Raw genomic sequence first — 22,597 nt, 5'->3', positions numbered from 1 at the left:
CTCTTGTTTTCATTCAGATTACTTCCTAAGGAGTTTCTTTCTCACCTCAGACTGGGATTTATTGTTATATTCACCTCCCTACTCACATCTTAAAAGTTTTGTTCCAAGTGCTGCCATGGTTTGATAGCATTGAAGGAGAATAACTCCAGTAATTGCAAAGAAGAAAGGAGGGGGGCTAGAGTAGAACTTTGCCTATTGTGTTTGTATTTGAAGGTGTCTTTGTGAGCTTGGAATTGGGAGTCTTTTTATTTTAATCATAGGTGGAGAGCTCAGATGGAGACATTGCTAGAAGAAAACCAGGGGTAATACAATTTTCCAGCCTCCTTTGGCTGTGAGGTCATTAGGGGCAATGCACTGAAGCATCATGCAGCTGGATCTTTCTTGGAAAAGTGTGAAAAGTCTTTGCAAGGTCCAGGCCATGTTCAAAGGCAAATTTATATTGGTTTTGGAAATGTCTTCTGAAGAGTGGGTTTGATTTTTAGGATGGAGCTGTTTAATACTAGGGGTTTTTTTATGGTCTCTGATGACGTCTGTAATTGCAAATGCTGACGTCTGGAAAATCATGTTGTGGCTTTAAAGTTTTTATTTCTGTAGAGTAGAGAGTACATGAATGTGCTAGTGTCCCAAATGCTGAGCCTCCAAATCGAGGAGAAAAAAAGGGAAGAATGAAGTAGTTACATAATCTATCATATCCTTTCAGTTGGAGTTGGTTCAAGTGGTTCTGTCAGTGGTGTGAGAGGAGAATGAAATGTGAGCCGTGAGTTACACATGCCAAAAACCAAAAAAAAAGAGGCTTTTGCCACAGTGTGGTTGGATATTTGGCTTGAATGGTACATCCTCCAGTTCCTTGCCCATTGATAAGGGAATAAGAACATATCTCTTACCTTGTAGGTGAGTGAATCCTCTTAACTTTCTCCATGCCAAATTATTTCAATTTCCTTAGTCTGTCCTCATTTGACATATGCTGTAGCCCCCTAATAATGGAATGCAATCACCATGCTGGTTTTCTTTTCCTCTACAACCTGATTGAATGTATTTTCCACTTTTTTTTTTTTTAAATGAAGGCTAATACCCAGAGGAACAGGTATCCAGAATTTTCAGATTTGGATACAGATCAGGTACTTATTTTCAATATAGTTACTTATCAAAGATAATAATTCAGAATATCTGTGAAAAAAAAATCTGGATAAAATTATCAAAATCCTGAAAATATAGTTTTGATTTTTTTATCCTTTTTTATTATAACTTCTTAGAATAAAAAATTAAAGAATAATTGCAGGTCTTCTGCCTGCATGCCATGTGTAATAACCCACCAGCATAACTTAAAAACACAGTAATGTGTACACTTTCCTTCCATGTTTAAACTAAAATGAGGTATTATGGCCTAATTCTGATTTTACTTTTTCTGATTAAGTTGGTCTGTAATCTTACATGATGCCTGAGCATTTATCACTGGTATTCAGAGGGGTGGATTTTCATCTTTACTTGTTTTGTTTGGTTTTTGTGGGTTTTGTTTGGGTTTTTTGTTGGGTTTTTTTGTTTGTTTGTTTGGGGTTTTTTTCTTTGGGTTTTTTTCTTTGTGGGTTTTTTTGGTGGGTTTTTTTGGTGTTTTTTTTTGGTTTAGTTTTGTGTTGTTGCTGCGGTTTGGTTTGTGTTTAGTGTTTTTGTTTTTTTTGGTTTTTTTTTGGGGGGGGGGTTTGTTTGTTTGTTTGTTTGACAAAGCAAAGGCACCTGGATCCCCTCGTGGATATGGACCAAAATCCCCTGAACTGACATCATTTCATTGCGGTGGAATTGATAATTTCACTGATGGGTGGAAGGTCCAGGCGTGGCCTGGCAGAGGCAGCGTGCTTTCTCACCGAGGTCTGTGTTGGGTGTTCAGTGCTCCTTGTAAATTTCCACAGCAGTTCTTGTGATTAAAGGACAGGAATTATGTTTCTGGCGGTTCTTGGCAGGTATAGTGGCAGCAGTGTGGGAGATTAGCACAGAGAGATTTAAAACAGAGACATGGATGGACCCTGTCTGTCACCATCTCAGTCATTTCTTTTCTGTGGCTGATACATCCTTTCAGTTTTCAGCTTTGTTTTGAGGTTCTCTTCAATCCTTATTGAAAAAGCAATTAACTGGAATTTAAGATTCTTCCCAGAAGTGTGTTGTGTTGTAGCTATCTGCTTCTAATTTTTAATTGAACAGCCTTGCCTAGGAAACGCTTTTGTTTTTTGGACAAAGCACTGTGTGTTTTGCATATGTATTTGTATGACCCACGTAACTTCCACTGTTTTGAAGGCCAGTGCAGTTTCAAATATGTTGAAATTAAAATGCCTGGGAGATTTTTGTGCTCACTCACAGCATAACGGAAGGGGGGGATAATTAAAATAGTTGGGAAATATCATTAAGCATTGAGCTTGGCTTTGTTCAAGCTGAATTTAGACTGTTGCTTCTGCTGCTGGAGAAGATGGGTCTTTGAATAAGATGTTTTCTCCTGACTGTTTCCTCCATCAGCTTGATGCTAGAGAGGGGTTGTGATGGAGAGTGCTGATGGCAGTAGGCAGAGATTTGACAGAAGCACAATGGGTACGTCTTCAGTGAGAGATCTGGTAGGTGGGGAGCCTTTGCAAAAATATTGCAGGAGAGACAGAGGAAAGTGCTTTGTGCTCAGAAGTTTCTGCTGCTGAAAATGAGAAGGCTTCGTGTTCCTGTCAGTCGGGACAAGCATGATCAGACAGCACGTGTCCCTGTGGAACAAAGAGCTGTGCAGTCACTTGGGGAGGCTGTGTGCCCCACTCAGGGTGCTGGGGCTTCTCAAGAGCTGGTGCAAGTGCTGCTGTTTACAGCAAGGTGCTAGTCCACACTTTTGTGTTAGAATCTCAAAACCAGTTCTTTCAAGGCTATTCTGTCATCTTTTTCTTTGCTCTGCCTCTCCAAAACTTCTTGGCTTCTTTTAGTCATATTCTTCTTATTATCTAATTTATTGGTAATATTTTTTAAGCACTTTAAAGTCTTTTTTTTCCTAAGTGATGCAAGGTAAAGTGGTAACAATCTTGAGTTATATAATGTATAATACAGAACTCAACTGTACTGTCTGCCAACCTATTGTCTGGTGCTGTAGACTTGCTTTTTTTCCCCTTTTGCTAAAAAAGCCTTCTAAAAGGCTTGGTGACTCAAAAAGAAACTGAAATAGTATTAAGTGGTGTCCTGAATGAGTGTGCTTGAGCTTGCTCAAAAAATCACCAGCAAGGGTGTGAACCAAAGTCAGATTTAACATTAAAGCTGCACAGTGGTAATGTGAAGAATGGAGAATCAGAGAGGGGTGCTGTGGCAGTCAGGAGGTTTGTGATCTAAGGACACAGAGCTGCAGCTGCCCAGCAGTTGAGACAAGACACAATAGTAAGAGATAGTGTAGAATTCAATGAGTAAATGCTCCCTTTTTGTTGTTTGCTTGCCCAGCTGTACGTTGTTGTATGAAGTTTAAGGCCCACTCTGAAAGAAAATACAGCGAATGATCCCACCTGATGGGAAAGAGCACAGATCATTAACATTTTATTTACAACTTGGCACAAACTTGGGTGGCATAGGGATATGAAATGCTCCGTCCTTGAGGACAGAAAGGGGGCTTGGGATTTGGAAATGATCCCAAAAGCACGATGAAGGGCTCATGTTTCATGGCCTGTCAGTGAGGTGCAAGAAAGAGAGATGGGGAGAGCCTTCCACTCCTGATTTTAGGATATACAGCAGAAATGTGCAGTTTCATTCCTGTGCATTTTTCATCTTTGCTGTACAGATATGCAGATATGTAGAAATACTTGTATTTGTCCTTAGGAATAATCCCAAGGTGTTGTGAGAAGATGATTGGCTCTGTGTCCTCTCTCCTTCCTCGCTCCCACTTTGATTGAGAAACAGCTGTTGGTCCATTGTGGGGTATAATAGAAAGAGTATTATTTAATCAGTGTGCATGTAGTATGGCAGATCCTGGGCAGGGTTTTCCTGTGCTTTACTTTGTGGTGTTCTTGTTGCCTTGGTTTGTTTGTTTGTTTGTGGTTGGTTTTTGTTGCTGTTTGATTTTGTTTCATTGTAGTTGGTTTGTTTTTGATTTGATTTGGTATGGGTTTTTTTTTGGTGGTTTTTTTTTTTTTTTTTTTTTTTTTTTTTTTTTTGTTTTGTTTTGTTTTGTTTTTTTTTGTTTAATTTGTTTGAAGCCCAGCGAGTAGAGGGACTTCTTCTGCTTGGCATAATCCTGACTTGGAGGATCTGCTGATTTTGGGGACACACTTGTGCAGCTGGCTTACCAGTTGATTTATCTGGAAAGAGGAAAATTATGTTCTACAAATGTTAATTTAAAGGTATTATTACATTCAGGTTAGTTTTTGAGTGCCAAAAGTTGCTTTATTGCTGGGAGTGCACCATTCATTGTTTCTGGAATGCCTTGTCCAAAGCAGGCAGATTGATAGAGCAGAGATTTTTAAGATCTCATTCTAGCTCTCTGGAAGCTGCCTTTTAAAAAAGAAAAGAGGACCTGCCTAGGTATCTGAATTTAGTTTCCCCCTTTTGTAAATTCTACTGTGATGAAGCTCAATAAAATGTAAGAAAATGGATCAATGCCTGATTAATTTCCTAGCATGAGGCACATCTCTGTCAGGCTGCAGGGGGAAGGAGCAGTGGGACAAGCACAGGGCAGATTGGTCCAGGCTTCTGGTGGGACCAGACCAGTGTGAGCTGCATCCTCCCAACATCCATCGTGTTCTGTACAGCTTCTGCAGAACATTTTTAACTGCAGACAGAAGTTCAGCTTACCTCCCAAAATGTCTTTTCAGTGGCAGCCTCCCCACGTCTTGGATAAAAGCAATCTGAGCTAAGAACAAAGAGCCACCAGTATCATATCAGGTAGATCATCATGAACAGACAGCTGGGCATACCAGAAAATAAACACTGGCCTTAGCTGAGTGTTCCTGTGTATATTTGAAATATATGAATATATATCTGTATATATAAAGGAAAGTGAATATTGCTGGAGGTGAGGGCTCTGCTGTGTGATCTGATAGCTGTGCAAGATATTTCCTGTTAAGCATTGCTGATCACTGGCTAGGAGCTGCCCTGTGATGGGACTGCTTGGATGATCTGCTTGATAAATTGAGCCTTGCACTGTGGTAAGAAAGAGATTTTAAAGGTAGGGGTGTTATACTGATTGTCATCAATCATGTTAAAACTAGTGCGTCACTATAGGACAGGAAATAACACAACATGGACATGCAGCTCTCTCAAGGTAAAACAGAGGGAAGTTTAATTTCTGACTCCAGCATTTATAGATTTCCAAAAGTGACAGTGGATTGGAGGGTGAAAGTGCCACCTCTCCAATCACACTGGACAAATTACCAATCCATCAAATTTCTCTTCCTCCATCAAAGAATGCAAAACAATAAGTGATTTACATAAAGTGAGAAAGTTTGTTACAAGAATATAAACATCAGAAGATTTAGAAAAACTTAAAAAACCAGGGCCACACTAGTAAACTCTGCAAGCTTGGGGTATTGAATAGAAAGAACTTCTGCATCAGAAGTTCGGGTTTAATTTGTCCCTCCAGTGTTTGTTCACAGCCATACACGACGGAGGAAATGAGTGCATTTCAGGGGTTTCTCTGCCACGCTGAGAGCTGGTTTTTGTGTTTGTGGCTCCCCCAGGCTCAGAGCACGTTGGAGGGGGCTGGAGCTGCCCTCTGTGGGGCTGCTCAGAGCGAGTGCCCCCGGGGCAGTGCTGAGCTCACAGCACTCACCCCATCTCACAGGGCGCCCTGCTCAGCCCGAGAGCTGCTCTCCAGCGGCGCTCTGAGAGCTCTTGCCTGTGAATCATGCTCTGCACATCGCTCCGAGGACGTGTGGAGCTGGCAAACAGCCTCCTTGAGATCAAGCAGGTACAGCATCTGCGTCTTCCCTCTGTCCGCAGAGCCGGCTCCTCTGGCAATTGAGGGAAATTGAAGTGACGTGGTGGGATTGTCTGGGTTCAGCCTTGACTATTGCTCATCCCGCCTGTTCCTAGGTGCTAATAATAAATAGTTTCCTGGCAGTTGTTGATCCTTTCTACTTTCCAAGACATGAGTGCAATGTGTCTCATCCCGTTCTTGAGACAGGCAGATGGAAGAAGCCTGAAGAAGATTTCTGTGTGTGGGTGCAGAAGCTGCTGGAAATGCAGCTGTGCTTGTGTATTTTGCCCTGTGCTCCTAGTTCTGCCCCGACAGAAGGGATGTGGTCTCATGCACAGCCCTTTGCTTTTCTCTATCTTGCTTACTCCATTTCTTTGGCAGCTCCTGCCTCTGAGTTCCTAGAGCTAAAAAAATGTTTTCTTAGAATTCCTTGGTTCCAGGCTTCACGCTTGTCAGTGTGGTTGGAGTTCTTTTCAGATGTAGTTCTTCCCGAGAAAATCAGAAAATGTGTTGAGAAGTGTTGGTAGTTCAGATGGAAAAAGGCAAGCAAGGAGTTTTTCTCAAGATTTTCTCTGTGTGTGTTTATATATTTGTAGGTGGAGGTGCATGTGAGCAAGCAGATACAAATATGTGTGTGTGTGTGTATGTATATTAAAGTGTGTCAGAGTTGCTTCTGGGCTTTTCAGCACCTTCTGGCATTCAGGAGGGGTCTGGATGGGGCATTTTAGAAGCTGGAGGTGCTGTGGGGTGCTGTGTTGTATGTGACATTCTGATAACACCATGTGGAGATTTCTGTTTGGTTTTCATGGACAGCAGCCATTTGTGTCAGATACTCAGGAAAGGTGACTGTGCTGCTGTTCTTCTGCAACAGCAGTCCCCATCTCTGGCATCTGAAAGCTGCTCAGAGCAAACGTGGGGAAACACTTGACTCTGCCTGCAGAAAAAGCTGTGCCTCTAAAAATGTGTGTGCTCGGTGCCAAAAGAACAACTGCTTGGAAATGTCCCTGAGGCTTTGCCAGAGAAGCTGCTGCAGCTCTGTGCCAAGGCTCACCCAAAAAGGGAGGATGGTTGTTCTCCATTTCCACAGACACACTCAGAACCGAGCCCCCTTGATGCCTCAGGTTTTAGCTTTGATATTTTTCACATTCTGTGCTGCTTTAGTGTGTGGGTCTGGGCTCCATATCAGGGCATGGTGAGCTCTGTGCACAGAGCAGGGAGACAAAACAATTCCTGCTCTAGTTTGGGAACAAATGCCCCAAATCTCAGCCCAAGAGCACAAACCCCGTGGGCTGGAGAGAGAAAAACAAGCAGGGTGGGACTGCCTGGGCTAAAGCTGGGATGGGACAATGAACTGCAAGGTGCAGATGGAGCAGAGCTGATCCCAGGGACAGACCCCATGCCCCTCGTGCATTTTGGGGCCATTTGGGTTCATTTTGGGTGCAGCCCTGGCTGGGCTCTGGTGCTGCCCAAGGTGCATCCATGGAGGAGATGCTGTGAATAAATCCAAGCTTTATTCTGGAACTCTGTCCAGCATCACCCTGATAAAGCATCACCCTGAGCTAGGAGAGGCTGGATAGCAAAGGTAACCCAGTCGTGACAAGTGAAGGAAAGTCAGTTTCTGCCTCTTGCAATCTCTGCTGCTCACAGTGACTTTGAGAAATGTCACAAAGTCTCTGTTCCCAGCCCAGCACTTGAAGAAGCAGTCAGAGCTCTTCATTTCTCGGTCTCAAGGTTGTTTATTGTTCCTTGTCTATAAAATTCTTTCTCCTGTCCTGCCCAGGTCCCTCCAGCAGGACAGTCAGAGGCACTCTGCCTGCCCCAGGGCAGTGTTATCTTTTTATACTGAAAACTACCTGTACAATATTTACAGTTACTTCCCAACACCCATCACCTGTGTTAGACAGTGAGCTTCTACTCAAAACCAATCCAAAAGTGCCACCATCACCCAGAAGATGGAGGCCAAGAAGAAGAAGGAGAAAGGCTGGACATGCCCAGATTCCTTCATCTTGCCCCCTGAACCCCCCATTCTAAAAACCTAAAAAAGATTTTTCCACTCTGTGATAAATTTACTGTCATTCGACATAAACTTTTGTGGCTTCTAATTCTTCATATAAAGGTTGGTAATTGTTTTTTCCAAGGGCTAAATCAAAGGCACAGAGGCCTTGGGCTCTGTGCCAGGGTCTCTGAGCCCTTCCAGGGCAGCCAGAGGGATTTCCTGGGTTCCCACATCTGCCAAGCATGGTGATAAGGGAAGGTGACACAGTGGGCTTGGATATCTGAAAGGACTAATGCATCCAGGTTGTCTTGCCTTGCTGGGCACTTTTTTTCCCTGCAGTGACAGACTGGTCATCCCAGCAGAGTGGGGATGACCTGTCTGAATAAGTCTTGAAGTTGTACAGGAAAAACTGAATAAATCATTTGTGCTTTACAGGTCTGTGCTTAGCATCAGAAGTAAAAATTTTATGCTAAAGTTTAGGAGCAGACACCTTCCCAAATTCTGCATCATTGGTGTCCTTGTGTTGTGATACAGGGATGTGCAGGGAAATTTTGGTCTGTGCACCCCTGCATTTGAATGCACTAAATCAGAATGGGCATGGCAGAATAAAGGTAAAATTCTGCAGTCACTTATTTTCCTTAGGAGGACTTACAAAGCTTTAAGGAAACTGAGTTTGGAAGTGTGTGTTTTGCAGTAAATCTTTATTCACTTCATGCCTGTTTAATTGTGAATTGTAGAGCAACAATGAAGTGGTTCCTGCTTTATGCAGCAAACTGCAGTTAGCTCTTGTGATTAAACCAAGCTCATTCCTAATAAAAGATTATTATTTTTTAGATACCTTGAGTCAGTTTCTGTAAATTAGTTTTATTTATGTTGTTTCCTTTTAGCTTCTAGCATTTTCATAAATGTTTTTCTTAAGAGATCTTTCTGTCAAAGTGAGAGCCCTCTTTATATTTTTCCTACAGCACTTGTTAAGCAACGAATTTTAGGTTGATGCATTGAATTGTCAGATAAATAGAGGAATTAAACCCAGCAGTGCTGATCCTTTTTCACTTTGCCAGCAGGGTGACAGATAAATCAGTCCCTCCAGTAACAGGAGTAGGTTAGGATGCACATGTCATGTTGTACGTTACTGCATTACAAAGGAAAATGGCCTTTGGTGATCATCTTGCTGCACATGAGAATCTTTGCAGCAAACTTTGTTTTCATGCATCTTGTTAAAAATGTAGGTTTTTTTTTTTCACGCATTGAATCTGTAACTTTCCAAATTTTTTTACTTTATCTAAAATATCAGGTGCATACTCTTCAGTCAGAATGTCATATGTATTTGATGTTGCTGTATCTACAATACAAATATTAAAATATTTGAAGATCATTGCAGGTCACTGAGTTAGTAATTTTAAGTTAGTGAATAATTGTGAATGTTTCTCATTCACTGAGTTGGCAAACAAAAATACTGTCAGAAGTCACTGAACACATATTGACTGTAACTATAATATTCCAGAGTTTATGCTAAGGAGTTGGATACATTTGCTTATAAAAGGGAAGAAAATCAAATGAATTAAAATTACAGCACTGATTTTGGTGCTGCTGTACCAAAAAGGGCTGGATGTGCTGCAGCACAGCAGTGGTGGGGCCTGGAGCAAGGCTGGGAAATGGATTTGTAGAGATTTTGAAGGACTGGTCTGAGCATTCAGAGTCCGTCCACAAACAACTTAAAAACCTGAGAGACTTGACAAATCAAATGAAAACACTGGTGCTGGATCGTGGTTAGGTGATTTGTTTGAAGGATGGAGTTTTGCACCTTGGCTAAAGGAACTTTGCAAAATAGGTTGATACGCATTGATTGTTATTGTGGCGTTGTTAGTGGTAGTGCCTTGTGTGCTTCACTGTGCACAGCAAACGATGAACAAGGCCATCAAAGAAGTTTTTTCTGACAAGAAACAGGGGGAAATGTGGGAAATGGATTTATAGAGAGTTCTCAGGGCCCGACAGAAGGCTCACACAGTGTGCAAACCTGGAGACAAGAAATGCTGGCTTAGAAATGCCATGGAATGGACAGACATTGCTGAGAGAGAAATGGAGCTAGAAACAAGTTACAGAGGATGGCCTTGTAAATAAGACTGGATTCTGTGGAGAAACAGAACTGTGAAAGAGGCACTGCACTGGGACCCACAAGGGGTAATTTTAGATAATTGGCTTTAAGGCATTTACAGCACAGTGTGGCTAAAGCTGACAGGCCAAGAAACTCTTGCAGTGGACTGCAATTAACAAATAGTTAACTTCTGATTGTGAATTATAACATCTGTACTGTCTCACCCTTCAAACGAGACTGAAAATGGAATAAAAATTTTGAAAACACCTCTCAAGTTGTCCCATCTCTGGGTCGTGAAAAGGTATTGTCCAACACAAGGGGAAACAGGCAAGGAGGAAAGCAGCTGACTGGGGTTGGTGTTTTCCTTTGCTTGAAGGGTGTTTGCTCTTCCTGAGAAGGGTTGGGGAGAGGGGACTCCAGAGAGTGTAAAGAGTGAAAACTTAATTTGATCAGTCAGTTGAAGGCAGAGCAGGATCACTGAGCATGCGCTGGGACAAGTCAGGTTAGTTGGACACATGTTGTGGAAATTAACTCTGCTTTTTGAGAGCTGCATGTATTGATCCTTTCAGGTGGGGGTATGTGGAATGTGAGGCAGAAAACCTGTCTGTTTTTCCCTGTGGAGCTGGAAAGCCCTGCTGAAAGGGTATTGATTAACTTCCATGCTGTAATACCTGCACAGTCCTGGCACAGCTCCAGTCCTGTCAAAGCACTTGGCTGATTCCCATCCCGTGGGTTGGGAAAACCTGAGGCCAGGTGGGTTCAGTGTGTGCCTTCCCTCTGGGGCTCCCTCCTGGCCCCAGTGCTCACTGTGAAGCTGTGTAATTCTGCTCAGGGCTGGCAGGGCCACCGTGAGTTCTCCTGGGTGCGTTTTTAACCAGCATTATCTGTTCAGTGCTTATCAACAACCGTGCAAATTGCCATGATATAAGGCAAGGCAGCGAACAATCCTAATTCCAGCTGCCAGTTAGGGAAAACGGGCAGTGTGGAAAAGCTGCATCTTGTAAAGTTTGGTGTGTTTGGTGGTGCTGTTAAAGTTGCAGGGGCTGCTGATATAATTGATATAACTGCTGGCAGGAGAGGTTATCAGCAGTGACCCATCCTTGGCCTGGACTGCAGTAAGGCTAAAAGAAATCCAGCCCTTTAGTTCTACAGCATGGAAAAAAAAATCTTCCAGTGTCTTAGGAAGGGGACCAGGACACCATATGGTTCATCACAGGCCCAGCAGGTCCGGTCCTTCAGGTCCAGTTTATTGAAGAAAGTATCAAACACTTATACAGCAAATAATAAGCTTATGAATATTCTGTAAGCCAAGCAATCTATTGGTTAAACTATGCCATGAACTCTTCCTCATTCCCTAGGGGTTACATCTCTTTTATCTCATGTTTATTATCTTACTACAGCAGGCCCAAGGACACACTATCTATGTAGGTGCAGGAGTTGGAATTAGCCACGGTTTTGTACTTTTCCAGTCCTTAGCCAGCCAAACTCCCAACATTCCAAAGGATAATTAAATATGGAATGGGATGGGATAATAGCTTAAGTTTGGTCCTCAGAAGTCTTTAAGAAGTGATAAAGCACATCCTTGCTATGACTGGTGAAGATGTGTTCGTATCTACCTTGCAGGTGTGTTACACCACCTCTTGCTGTCTCTCTTTTGGCTGTGCTTGCTGCTGTTTGGGTTTGCTTTATTTGCACTTTCACAGAGGTTAGAAGAAACATTTAAAAAAACACACCATGCTTGGAAATGTTTTCAACCTACTTTAATAGCTCGTTTCTTAATTCCTTACCCATTCAACTCCTAACGAAGCAAAGACAGAAGAAAGTGCACCTTTGTAACCTCCTTCATGAACGGAGTGTAAAAACCTGAAAGTCAATTTTTTTTTTTTTCTTTACAGGTTACAGGATGACAGAATTAGGTTGGAAAGGATGGAAAACCGCAATTTTGAGTACAGCCATGCTTTCCAGAGGGTTACTGACTTCTATGCAAAAGAGGTGCCTGGTACTGCAGGTATGTTAGTTCGATTTTTATGCAAAAGAAGTGCCTGACATTACATGTCTTTCATTCCAAATATCTTTGAAGCATGCACCCTGTTAGCCTTTACAGTCACACAGGCTTTTGGCCACCTTTGCTTCATTCTCTGCACAGTGGGATGTCATTTTGAGCTTGGTGGAAAAGGAACATTATTTAAATAGAAATGAAGCAGGGGCCACCATTACTTTTTCTCATAGCTTGAAGGTGTGTTTTTAGGCAGATTTAAATTTAAACATACATAACAGCTGAGGGGGATTAGTCAGCATCTGAAATGCTCCTCAAGTTCACAGAATCCTGGGATGTTTGGGGCTGGGATGGCTCCACACAGGGGTTTTTGAAAGTGCCAGTTTGTGCTGTGGTATCGTGGAGTGAGTTTTCCTGTTGCTGCAGCTGGAACAGGCACTGTGGTAGAGGGCTGTGCACAAAAATGAAGATGTTAGAATTCCATTCTTAGTCTGTATATTTAGAAGTTTGTTATGCCAACAGTTAGTAATTTTTTATGAAGGAAAACCCATGAGTCAAATGTTTTCTGTTTCATCGTGTGCTTACACTGTTGCAATGTGTCTGCATTATTTGGAATTATAAGTGTTATTTTGGGGCCTTGCTTTATGTTGATTTGTAGATGTCATAAAACACTGTATATACATGACAGATTTCTATTAGAAAAAATTGAAAAGCAGATTATCCTTTTTCTACAAAGTGGATTAACCAGAAAATAAACATTTAACAAGAAAAATTATTTTTTTAGGTCCTCAAAACCTATCTGTAATACTAAGCTTGGATAAGCCTGTTATTTGCTCTCTGGCAGCAGTAATTACATATCTCAAAGAATTTAATTTGGAAAAGATGCTTTACAATCCAAGGTAAGTTGCCTTACATAAATTTCCAATTCAAAGCACCACTTCTTGCAAGTTTTAGCAGACAGTGTCCCTGATTGTAATGAAAAACTTGCTAGTGATAAACACAGTCTTTGTAAAAATTACACCTTCCATTTGATTTCCAAATCAGAACTCAAAGAATCAAGTGGTTCCTTTGAGTGGTGTTTCAGGAGAACCTTTGTGAAGTTTGTGTAGACATTACTGTCAGTGATGTGAATGAGCCTGTTCTGCTGCCAGGTTTGAAAAAAAAACAAGGTGCAAAAACTGTTTGATACTGTGGAAGAAATTTTAAAGGTTGTTGGTATCAGCTGTTGCATCTCAACCTCAGTTTTACTGTGTAACCAAAATGTGGGGCTTTTCTGGGCAGGTAAAAAAAAATAAATTGCTGTTGCAACATAGCTTTGTGGATGTCATTGCAGTTTGCCAGCAGTGTGTAAATAATGTTTTCTTTCTGTAGCTCTGGAGGCAGGTACAAACTCTGTGTTGTTTCAGCTGTTGAATGTAATTATCAGTTTTAGGGAAAACTGTTTAACACATCCTGGCTTTCTGAAAAGTCCCCTGGCTGGACTCAGGGGTAGGTAGGAGTGGGGACAAGGATCATGGCAAAAGCTGTTGCTGTAGAACAACCATTTGTGCAAAGTTTCTGCAAAACCACACTGACATGGTTGTGACCTTGTCACCTCTTAAGCAGTCCCAGCACCTGGGTTTATTAGATATGCTGAGATGAGAACTCAAGATTTGTGACAGGCTTATGTAGGTGGAATCAAATGAAAATTGTCACTGCTGTCACTGTTAAAGCTGCTCTTATCCTGTCTTGCATGAGTATAAATCATTGCTGTCCTACCTGGCTTAGCTTTGGAAATATCATTGAGGCTTATTAAATAGAACAGCTTTATCTGTCGTGGATCCTCTGCAAAATATTCTCCCAGTTGTCTCAGTATTCCTCTGTCCCATAAGTATGCAGGATTTAATAAAGTCAGTCTGGCTGCAGAGTGGAAACTTGGAAATATGTCATGTCATTTGTAGATCATTCACATGTTGTGTGGGATTCTGAGAGTTTGAAGGCCACTTTTGAAGGGCTCCCTGCATTACCAATTCAGGTTACCTCCTGCATTTAAAACATCAGCTGCAGGTGCCAGCTTTACACACTGCTGAAACACATTCCACCAAAATATTTGGAAATTTTATGTGTTCTGAATTTTGGGATGGATTTCTTTCCCTATGTTGCCCTTCTCTCCAGGTTGTACTTGAATGTTATCAAAAGGTTTGATGTGCTTATGGAACTGATGGGGAAAGAGTTCTTGTGCAATCTTCCCTGCTGATCCATCAAGATGTGTGTGATCTGTGGTGCTCTTGCACTGTGGTGTGCCTGCTTATCTTCTTTGTCTGCCTTTTTAAAAAAAATAATTGTTTTTTAAATATACTGACATAGGTAGGTGGAGAAATCTTGTAGAACTTCTGAGGAAGAAAATGAATTCCAAGGAAACGCCATTTCATGGTCAGCTCGTGGGTCGCTGCTGTCACAGTGCCCTGTGTGCAATCACACAGGGGGTGAATGTGCTTTCAGCTGGAGAAAATGTGAAATCCATCTTTTATGTAGAAGTAATTCTGTTGCAGAGGACAAATATAATTACATGGAGGCTTGTGTAGCAGCAGTCTGTCACATTTGTAACAGCTGCATCCTAAAATCAAGTACATTATAGACTGGGAAGGAAAAGCACTAAATATTAGCATTGGCATTTGCCTGCTGAAGGTTGCTCTAATGGATTTCTGGGGACTGTATGAGCATCTGAGGGAAAAGGCAAAGAAATACTTAATACCTTGGTGAAGTTCTGTGAAGAAATACAATCACATTTCTTGAGACAACTTTGTGGTCAGGAGCTTGGATTCTGCTGTGTTTGTTTCTAAATCCTTTGTGCTCCAACTGCCCAAGTTCCACTTGCTGCTTGTCATGGGGATCAACAAACAGCCAAATATTCAGAAAAACTCCACTTCAGTATTTTTTTCCTAATGCCAGTGAAATACTATCTAAATACTGAACAGTGAAAGACTTTTAAGCAAATGATGTCTGGCTCATTAATGTTCCGAATTAGGAAATAGAAGAGAATTAACTTCCATTGCATTGTCAAGGAAGCTGAAACTCCCAGAAGAATTCAGGTCAGTGAGCATGTACAGATGAGTCAGAGAGCATGAAGTGGGAGTTGTGAGGTGGTTTTCAGTTTGTTAACGTGTCACAGGTCTGGATGAAGAAGACCTGTTTGATGGGAAGAATGACAGAAAAATCCATTTCACCTCCTTTGGACAAACACTGTTCTCCCAGCTGAAAAAAAAGTTTCCATTTCAGTTTAGTAGGAAGAGTCATGAGTTACCTTGTGAGTCAAGGAATTGGTGGGCCGAAGCAGGTTTTGCTCTCATATTTTGATGAAGCTTTTAAATCTACTTTTAAGATACTAAAAACAAGCAAAACGTTACAAAGAAATAAAGATTTCTGCCACAGCAGGACCCCAAGCTTGGCTTGGTTGCTTTAGACTTCCAGCAGCAAGTAAAAATACATTTAATAATGAATGGTAAAAGTTTTTGTTAATGAGTGTGTTCTAATAACTTTACATACTGAGAGACCTTTATTAAAGGCTTTTGTCAAGAAGTTAGTACACAGGTAGGAGAGGTTTTCAAGCACATTTGAGTATCCAGTTTTGTTTGAAAAAATAATCATTGGCATAGCAGTTGCTGAGGAAATGTGTCGTGGTGTGTTTCAATTTTACCTCTGTGTTTTCCAGCATGTTGGATATGGAGGAGAGAGACTTTGTAGGTAGTGGTTTGTAAGTTTGGAACAATGATGGATGTACTTCAAGAAATCATACACCAAAAAAAAAGGGATTCAGATCAAAAGTTGTAGCCCTGTGGAAATACTCACTAATGAGTTTAAACCTGGTTAATGAAGCACAAAACATAGTCTTGGGCTTGACATACTTTGCTACACAGATTGTGGTAAATGTCTTTTTTATCGAACCTAAGGAAAACCAGTCCTTCTGAAAAATGGAGAGACTTGTTTTTACTTCTTAAAGCTTTTAGGGATTCCTGCTTTTATTGTCTGTGTCAGTTTATTTAGTGGTTTGTTCACCGCTAGAGATCTCAAAGACAAAGACCCTGGAGCTCTGTAAAAGGTAATTGAGCAAAGAAAATCTGTTGCTTTCAGGGTGCCTTGCAGCTGCACTCAGAAGTATTAGAGATTTGGAAAATTAAAGTAGTTGAAAGTTCCTGATGTAAATAACATGCATTCACTTAGGCTGAGATACCGAGTATGAAATTATATGTATTATCTCATGTGGAGAAAATAAGGAACACAAAAAAAAAAAAAAATTAAAACCACCTTTCACTGCAAGCTTCTCGAGAGGCAAAATAATCATGGAATCCTAGACTGACTGAGATCAGAAGGGACTTTCAAGTTTCTCCTGCCATGGCAGGGACCCCTCCCAGTGTCCCAGTGTCCAGCCTGGCCTTGGGCAGTGCCACAGTCCCAGCTGTGCCAGGGCCTGCCCACCCTGCCAGGGAATAATTCCTCCATGAAACTAAAGCTCTCCTACCCTCGTTTAAAGCTGTTCCCCCTTGTCCTAACTGCCTGTGTAGAAAGTTGCTCTACTCTTTTTCATAAACCCCTTAAGTACTGAAAAAATGACACAGATGATCCAGTTTCTCCAGTTACAATAATAACCGAAGCCTGGGGATATGCTGAATCAGAACAGTAACCTTTTCATACTCATCATCGTGTGGTCCTGCTCTGAAAAACTAATTTTATGGGCAGGAATCTCATTCTCATGAGCGTTCCACCTGTGAGATTCCTAAATCTCCCTGGAAGCTTCTGTTTGTTTACTCTTTTCCTTCCTCTAAGCCCAGAGCTGACTTGACCCTGCCTTGCCTCGCTGCTGTTGTGGATTTCCCAGCCGTGCCCATTGTCTGGCATGGGGTGTTGTGCTGTGGGGTGCTTGGGGAGCTGCAGGGCTGTGCTTTGAAGCTGGGGTCACAGTGTCACCTGCAGGAGGAGTTTTGGCCCCGTGGTGCTGTCCAGTGATCTGTGGAAGGTCAGCAGCACACCAGCACCTCACACCACAGGCTTGTGCTGAGGCCTTTGCTGCAAAACCAGGCCTGGCTTAATGGTTACCTGCAACCTCCTCCTGCCATCTGGTCTCTAAATACCTTATAAAGAATATGAGGGTTTTTTTTCACGTTTTTATCAAGTTCTGAGGGAAGATGAGTGGGTGGAAGCAAAACATGTTCTGTGCTGTGACATGTGGAATTGTTGGTTGGGCATATCCTGCAGTTGATCTTGGCTGTTACTCATGTACTCTAAACTCTCAATTACCACGATTAATAGCAGGGTGAAGTAACTCAGATAAAGAAAACACCTGTGTAACGTGAGACGCACATAATTTATGCTGTGAAAACAACTTCAGCTTGTCTGATCTGAAAGCACTGTAAATACGCTGTGAAGGAAGAGTAAATGCGCTGTGCAGTGGAGCAGAGTGAGCTGTCCTGAGGCGCTCCTGTTGTGAGCAGAGCACCACAAAACTCCACAATCCCGGAGCTCTGGTGTGCCAACAGCATCCTCCTGGCTGTGGAGAGCAGGTGGCAGGGCTTGGCTCTTGGCGGGCACCAGGGTAGCTATAGATCCAATGGTGTCAGGAACCCACGTCTTAAGAGAGGAACCCACTTGCCGCGGCAAAAAGTCCAAATATGGACCACACTGGACAAATTCAGACCAGCCTTTTTTGTTTATTAGTACATCAGCCTCAGAACATTGTTAGATGTTAACAGCATGCTGGCCTGAAGGAAAATGTCCCCGAAGGTGGGGTAAAACGGAATGACATAAAACCATCTCAGTTTAGATTTCAACCAATCACACCAAAACAAGACATATTGACAAGCTTTCCATCCAATCTTATAAAACATACGTAAGAGTAGTTAAAACAAAGACTGGTTCATAAAAGACAAAGAACAGAGCTCTATTCACAGTAACCTTCTAAAGATATACATTAAATAAACTTGTTGCCATCCTAAAGCCAAATCTACAGAGTCCTATTGTTATTTGTCACGTCTACTGCTTGGGAAACTTTTCTGCTGTAACAGAACTTCGGGCCACATCCTGAGGCCTAAATACTCTTTTTTAACCATTTCCTAAAAACCCTCTAACTTTATGGATTCCCACAGCTCTCACCCAGCTGAGTTTAAGGGACCAGAGGCTGGAGCAGGGGCAAAGGGAGGAACTGCATCGCTCCTGGGTGCAGAAAGGTGCCTTTGGAACAGCAGATGGGATTTGCTGCTTCACGCAGGGAGTGGGAGCCCAGCACAAATCATTCCCAGTTAATTTTTGCCAGAATCAGCGGTTGTGGCTGAGGATAGTAGAAAGAAGTATTGTTTTGTTGCTTACAATGTCGTGTAATTCGGAAAGCGTTGCTGGTTTTGCCTCCAGTGTTTTCTTTTGCTGGTCAGCTTCCTTGGTTTCTGAAATAGCGCACAAAGCAGAATAATTACGACTGTGGGTACAGTTCTGAGTCAGCTGTACTTCCAAGCTGTCATTAAACTTCTTGAGGGCCCTCAGTTGAATCTGCTTTTTTTACAATTCTGTGGAAAATACTTCTAATTTGACCCATTATTTAGGAAAAAATTTGGTAGCAGGCCCAAGCACCTGCATATGACATAAATATATAAGATTAGTCTCTGAATATTTCATATTTCTGAAAGTTTTGGTGCTGTTCTTGTTTTTAGTGTAGCAGCAATGCAGCTGTGTGTCTAAGAGGAAAAGGTAGAGCATTCAAGTACTTTTCCAGAGGGTTTAAAATCGAACGCACTGAAAAACTTTTTGTGAGTCAAAAAAGTCAAGAAAACAGTTTTAAATCTTGCCCAGCAAGTGGTTCTGCTTGGCCTAGGACAGCAAAGAGTGTCCTAGATTCTGTGCAAAGGGCAGTCAGCAGGATGATTAACCCAGACAATCATGGCTTGATTTGTCAGAAGCATTTAGGGAGGATTTTGCACTTCACAGTCCTGACTACTGCGTGTGTGCCTGAAATGATTGTCAGGCCTAATGTGACTGCACAGCTAATACCACTGTTTTATTAATGGTGATTCTAAAGCAACACAGCCTTTGGGTTGGCCTCATCCAGTGCTGCTAATGAGTATCAAAAAGTCAGGTGATTTTGGTTATTTCCTATTAAACCAAAATAAAATATTTTCAATTTCTCCTGTTTCTGTTTTCCTACATAATGGCACTTGCAGGCTGTTTAAATTTGCAGTAGTAATGAAAATAAATATGTATTTCGATACAATATTTTGATGATGAGTTGTGTTAAGAATTTGCTCCATTCTTGAAGTATTAATTGTTAGTCCTGTCATTGCTAAATTGTAAAGTGAATAAATTAACCACTTAGTGGAAAAGGGTTAGATAACAGAAGGGCTGGATTTTGTTCTGAGCTTTGTTAATGTCATTGTAGGAAATGAGGAAGTGAGTCTGAAATTTTATTTTCCCAAGCAGAAAGTTAAAAGAAGTTACTAGTGTTCAGTTCTTTTATTTGTGTGAAGAGATTTTAATTTCTTGCTTGACTTATAAAAATTTATTTGCAAAGCTGTTGAATTCTCTAATATGAGAAACCTGAGAGTGTTTCAGTGTTCTGCCCATGCCCACATTTAAGATAAAACGTCTGAAATTCCTCTCCCCAGCAATTTCAAACGGTTGTCCAGTGAAACGGAATACATGACAATTAATGGGACAACAATGAAAAATCTTGAAATTTTACAGAATCAGGTAAGGACAAATGTCACAATTTTTAATAAATGCGGAGATTTTCATGGCTGTTTGACTTTACTTTTTCCAATGAAATTAATCAGATTTGCAGATCTGACCCATAAGTCTTAAATTATTTTAAATGGGGTCAGACTGAAGGGAGATAACATTTTCAGAGGCATAAATGCAGTTAATCTGTACTAGCTTTTGGTATGAGTTAGGAACTGAGCTGCACTTTGACTAACAAAGAACTTTCCTGAAATTTAATTTCTTCAGCAACTGCAGTTATGTTTGCAGTAGAGCTTGTTTTTGTGCTCCTGCTCAGAGCTTTATGCACAGACCTATTTTAACTGTTTAATTGATCCTGGTTATTTCCTAAAAACCATTTCCTAGCCAAAGGAAAATATATTACTACTGCTGGAGGTTCTTCATGTAAGGCATTGTTGAATAAAATTGATAATAAATGTACAGTTGCCATATCTTAAAGCCCAAACACAATGTGTTGAATCATGTGAAGGTCCTCCCACTGCAAAACCGAGCAGGTGAAAACAATGAAGTTATTTTTGTTATTTCAGACTGACATGAAAACAAAAGGAAGCCTGCTCTGGGTGTTGGATCACACCAGAACTTCGTTTGGACGTCGAAGGTTGAAGAAATGGGTGACCCAGCCCCTGCTGAAACTGAGGTGAGGTGGTTCCTTATGCTGGCTCAGCCTCTGTTTTCTGCTGGTGATACTGAGTGTGCCCAGTGGATTGCTTTGTCCAGAATACCTGAGATCCACAGCAGAGTGATGGGTGTTATGTTGAGGTTTGCAGGAGTTAAACCATTCTTTTGGGCTCAGATAAATAGTAATGAGTTTGGAGCAAGTTAGAAATTCCTCTGCAGAAATCAGAGTGGGCACCATTCTAATTCTGTACCCTTTTTCAGAAAATGAACCAGGATGGCCTGGAGATTGGAGGTTGTTTTGTTCTTAAACTTGCCAATTAATGTTGGATGTCTTCCTTGCCTCTCAAGTATTTACATTTACACAAGTATTTACATTTAATGTGTTTAATTTTTTTCTGAAGTAGCTGTGGATGCCTTTGTTACCCCTGTACACAATGTATTGCACAGGAGAGGGTTCCTTTTTATTAATCCTGAAAGGTGATGATTATTTGGCCACTCCAGTATTTTGACCTGTGCTTTAGAAATGTTGTGTTTTGTAGCAGTACTATGCTGGTTCTGACTGGTCTCAGTTTTGAAATGGACTCCATCTTTTCTGATTTCTCTTGGCAGACTTGATTTGAGTGCTGTGGTTGAATGTGTGGTAAATAGCAGTGTTGAGTCCATGGGCTGCTTTTGCCCACAGTTTGGGTTTTTGGATCCATTCATTTGAGTAGGTGTTTCCTGAGCATTGTCAATGTAGAGTTCATTGAAGTTGTCACTTTGTTCCTTTCACTTGTAGCATACAGGAGATGTTCCTTCAACTTGGTTATCCACAGTAATTTTCCCCTCTGTTTTACTGTTGAAAATAAATTAAGCAGTTTTAATTTTCATTACTTTTTTTTGGCAGTTTAAATAGTGAGATATACCATCGTTTTAGCATCTTGCTCTTGCTGGTAATTTACAACTGTTTCTTCAGAAGCATTTTTTTTCCCTTGACCAAATCTAGTATTTTAAAGCACTGTACTTCTGCAGCATCACTGCTTAATTTTCTTATTAGCCCCTTTCTAAGAAGTTAATTTCAGTGGCCCTTTTTTTTTTTTTTTATAATTCTTCTGATAATAGCTTTCATGTATCTTTCCCACTTCCAAAGGCTTTTGATGTAACCATCCTAACCAGCATGGGAGTTAACCAGGGCATTGTGTCATGAGAAGCATTTAGGCGGAATTTCGGGGCTGCTTTGCAGGGATAAATGCAAATACACGAGTTTGTTTCCCTCCCTGCCCTGGAGACACGCCGGGTGTGTGTGTGCAGCTGTCAGTGGAGGGAGCCAGAGCACTGAGGATGGCCCTGGGCAGGAGCTGGCCGGGCTCCTCCCGAGCTGGCCACGCCGAGTGACCACGCCGAGTGACCACGCCGAGTGACCACAGCAGCTCAGCCGCCCCTCCGCAGGGAAATGGAGCACAGCAGGCACAAACTGCTTCCCCAGCACTCCAGCCCTCTTGGTTTATTTAGTTCAATATTCAGTTCAAATTCTCCCTCGTCTCAGTGCAGAACCAGCCTCACAGGTTTGTGGTTTTGTTTCCTCCTCTCAGCCCCTCTTTCCTTCCTCCTTCTGCTTGGCGTTTTCAGGCTGCCGTGGCTGGAGGTGATGGTGCTCCTCAGTACTACTTGAGGCTCAAAAAGCTGTTTTGCTCCGTGTGCTTCTCCCTTTCTGACTCTCAAGTTGTAATTTTACATAGTTAGTGCATCAGGCATCTGGCAATATTGTTCCCAGTAATGCACACAAATGCACTCAGAGAACATTCCATAATTGCAATTCACCTGTGCCTGCTGGAGTGACATTCTCAGAGGAAGTAAGGCTCCTGTACTGCATTTTTTCCAGTCAGTGAGTAGGTGTATCAAGAAGTGAGAGGGTGTAATTACTGCTTTATGCCTTAGAGTTGAAAATCACTTGGGATGATGACTAAATTTCCTGTGAAGAAACCATACATTAGGATGAATAAAGATGGAATGTGTACAGACTCATTTGGGCTAACTTGAAGATACTCTCTAAATCATCAGTGATGTGGAGACAAGATGTGTGCATTTGGGAAAAAAAAAGGAATGGCAGAAAAAAGTTTAACCAGGAGGTGTGTAATGTCCTCAGTTACTCACCTGGGTACACAAAGACAATGAGATAAAAGCGTATCAGTCTCCAGCAACTGAGCTTTTCAGGAGCAACGAGGAAGGTTGTTTTTCTGCAGAAGTTAGGTATTTGTGGGT

At 41.6% G+C, this 22,597-nt stretch overlaps 1 protein-coding gene across 1 annotated transcript in view; it reads left to right on the top strand.

Moving 5' to 3' along the window:
• MSH3 (mutS homolog 3) overlaps positions 1-22,597 on the top strand; it is a 75,791-nt gene that overhangs the window by 5,227 nt on the left and 47,967 nt on the right. The window contains exons 5-9 of the mRNA XM_064736810.1: positions 5,676-5,905; positions 11,901-12,013; positions 12,786-12,900; positions 19,627-19,711; positions 20,266-20,375. Coding sequence (XP_064592880.1) covers positions 5,676-5,905; positions 11,901-12,013; positions 12,786-12,900; positions 19,627-19,711; positions 20,266-20,375 — 653 coding nt within the window. The remainder of the gene's footprint in view (positions 1-5,675; positions 5,906-11,900; positions 12,014-12,785; positions 12,901-19,626; positions 19,712-20,265; positions 20,376-22,597) is intronic.

Source organism: Zonotrichia leucophrys, chromosome Z (genome assembly GCF_028769735.1).
Source record: "Zonotrichia leucophrys gambelii isolate GWCS_2022_RI chromosome Z, RI_Zleu_2.0, whole genome shotgun sequence".
In the NCBI taxonomy this organism is placed as follows: domain Eukaryota; kingdom Metazoa; phylum Chordata; class Aves; order Passeriformes; family Passerellidae; genus Zonotrichia; species Zonotrichia leucophrys.
Note: the sequence above shows the minus strand (reverse complement) of the source record. Positions and strands in the feature narration are given on the sequence as shown.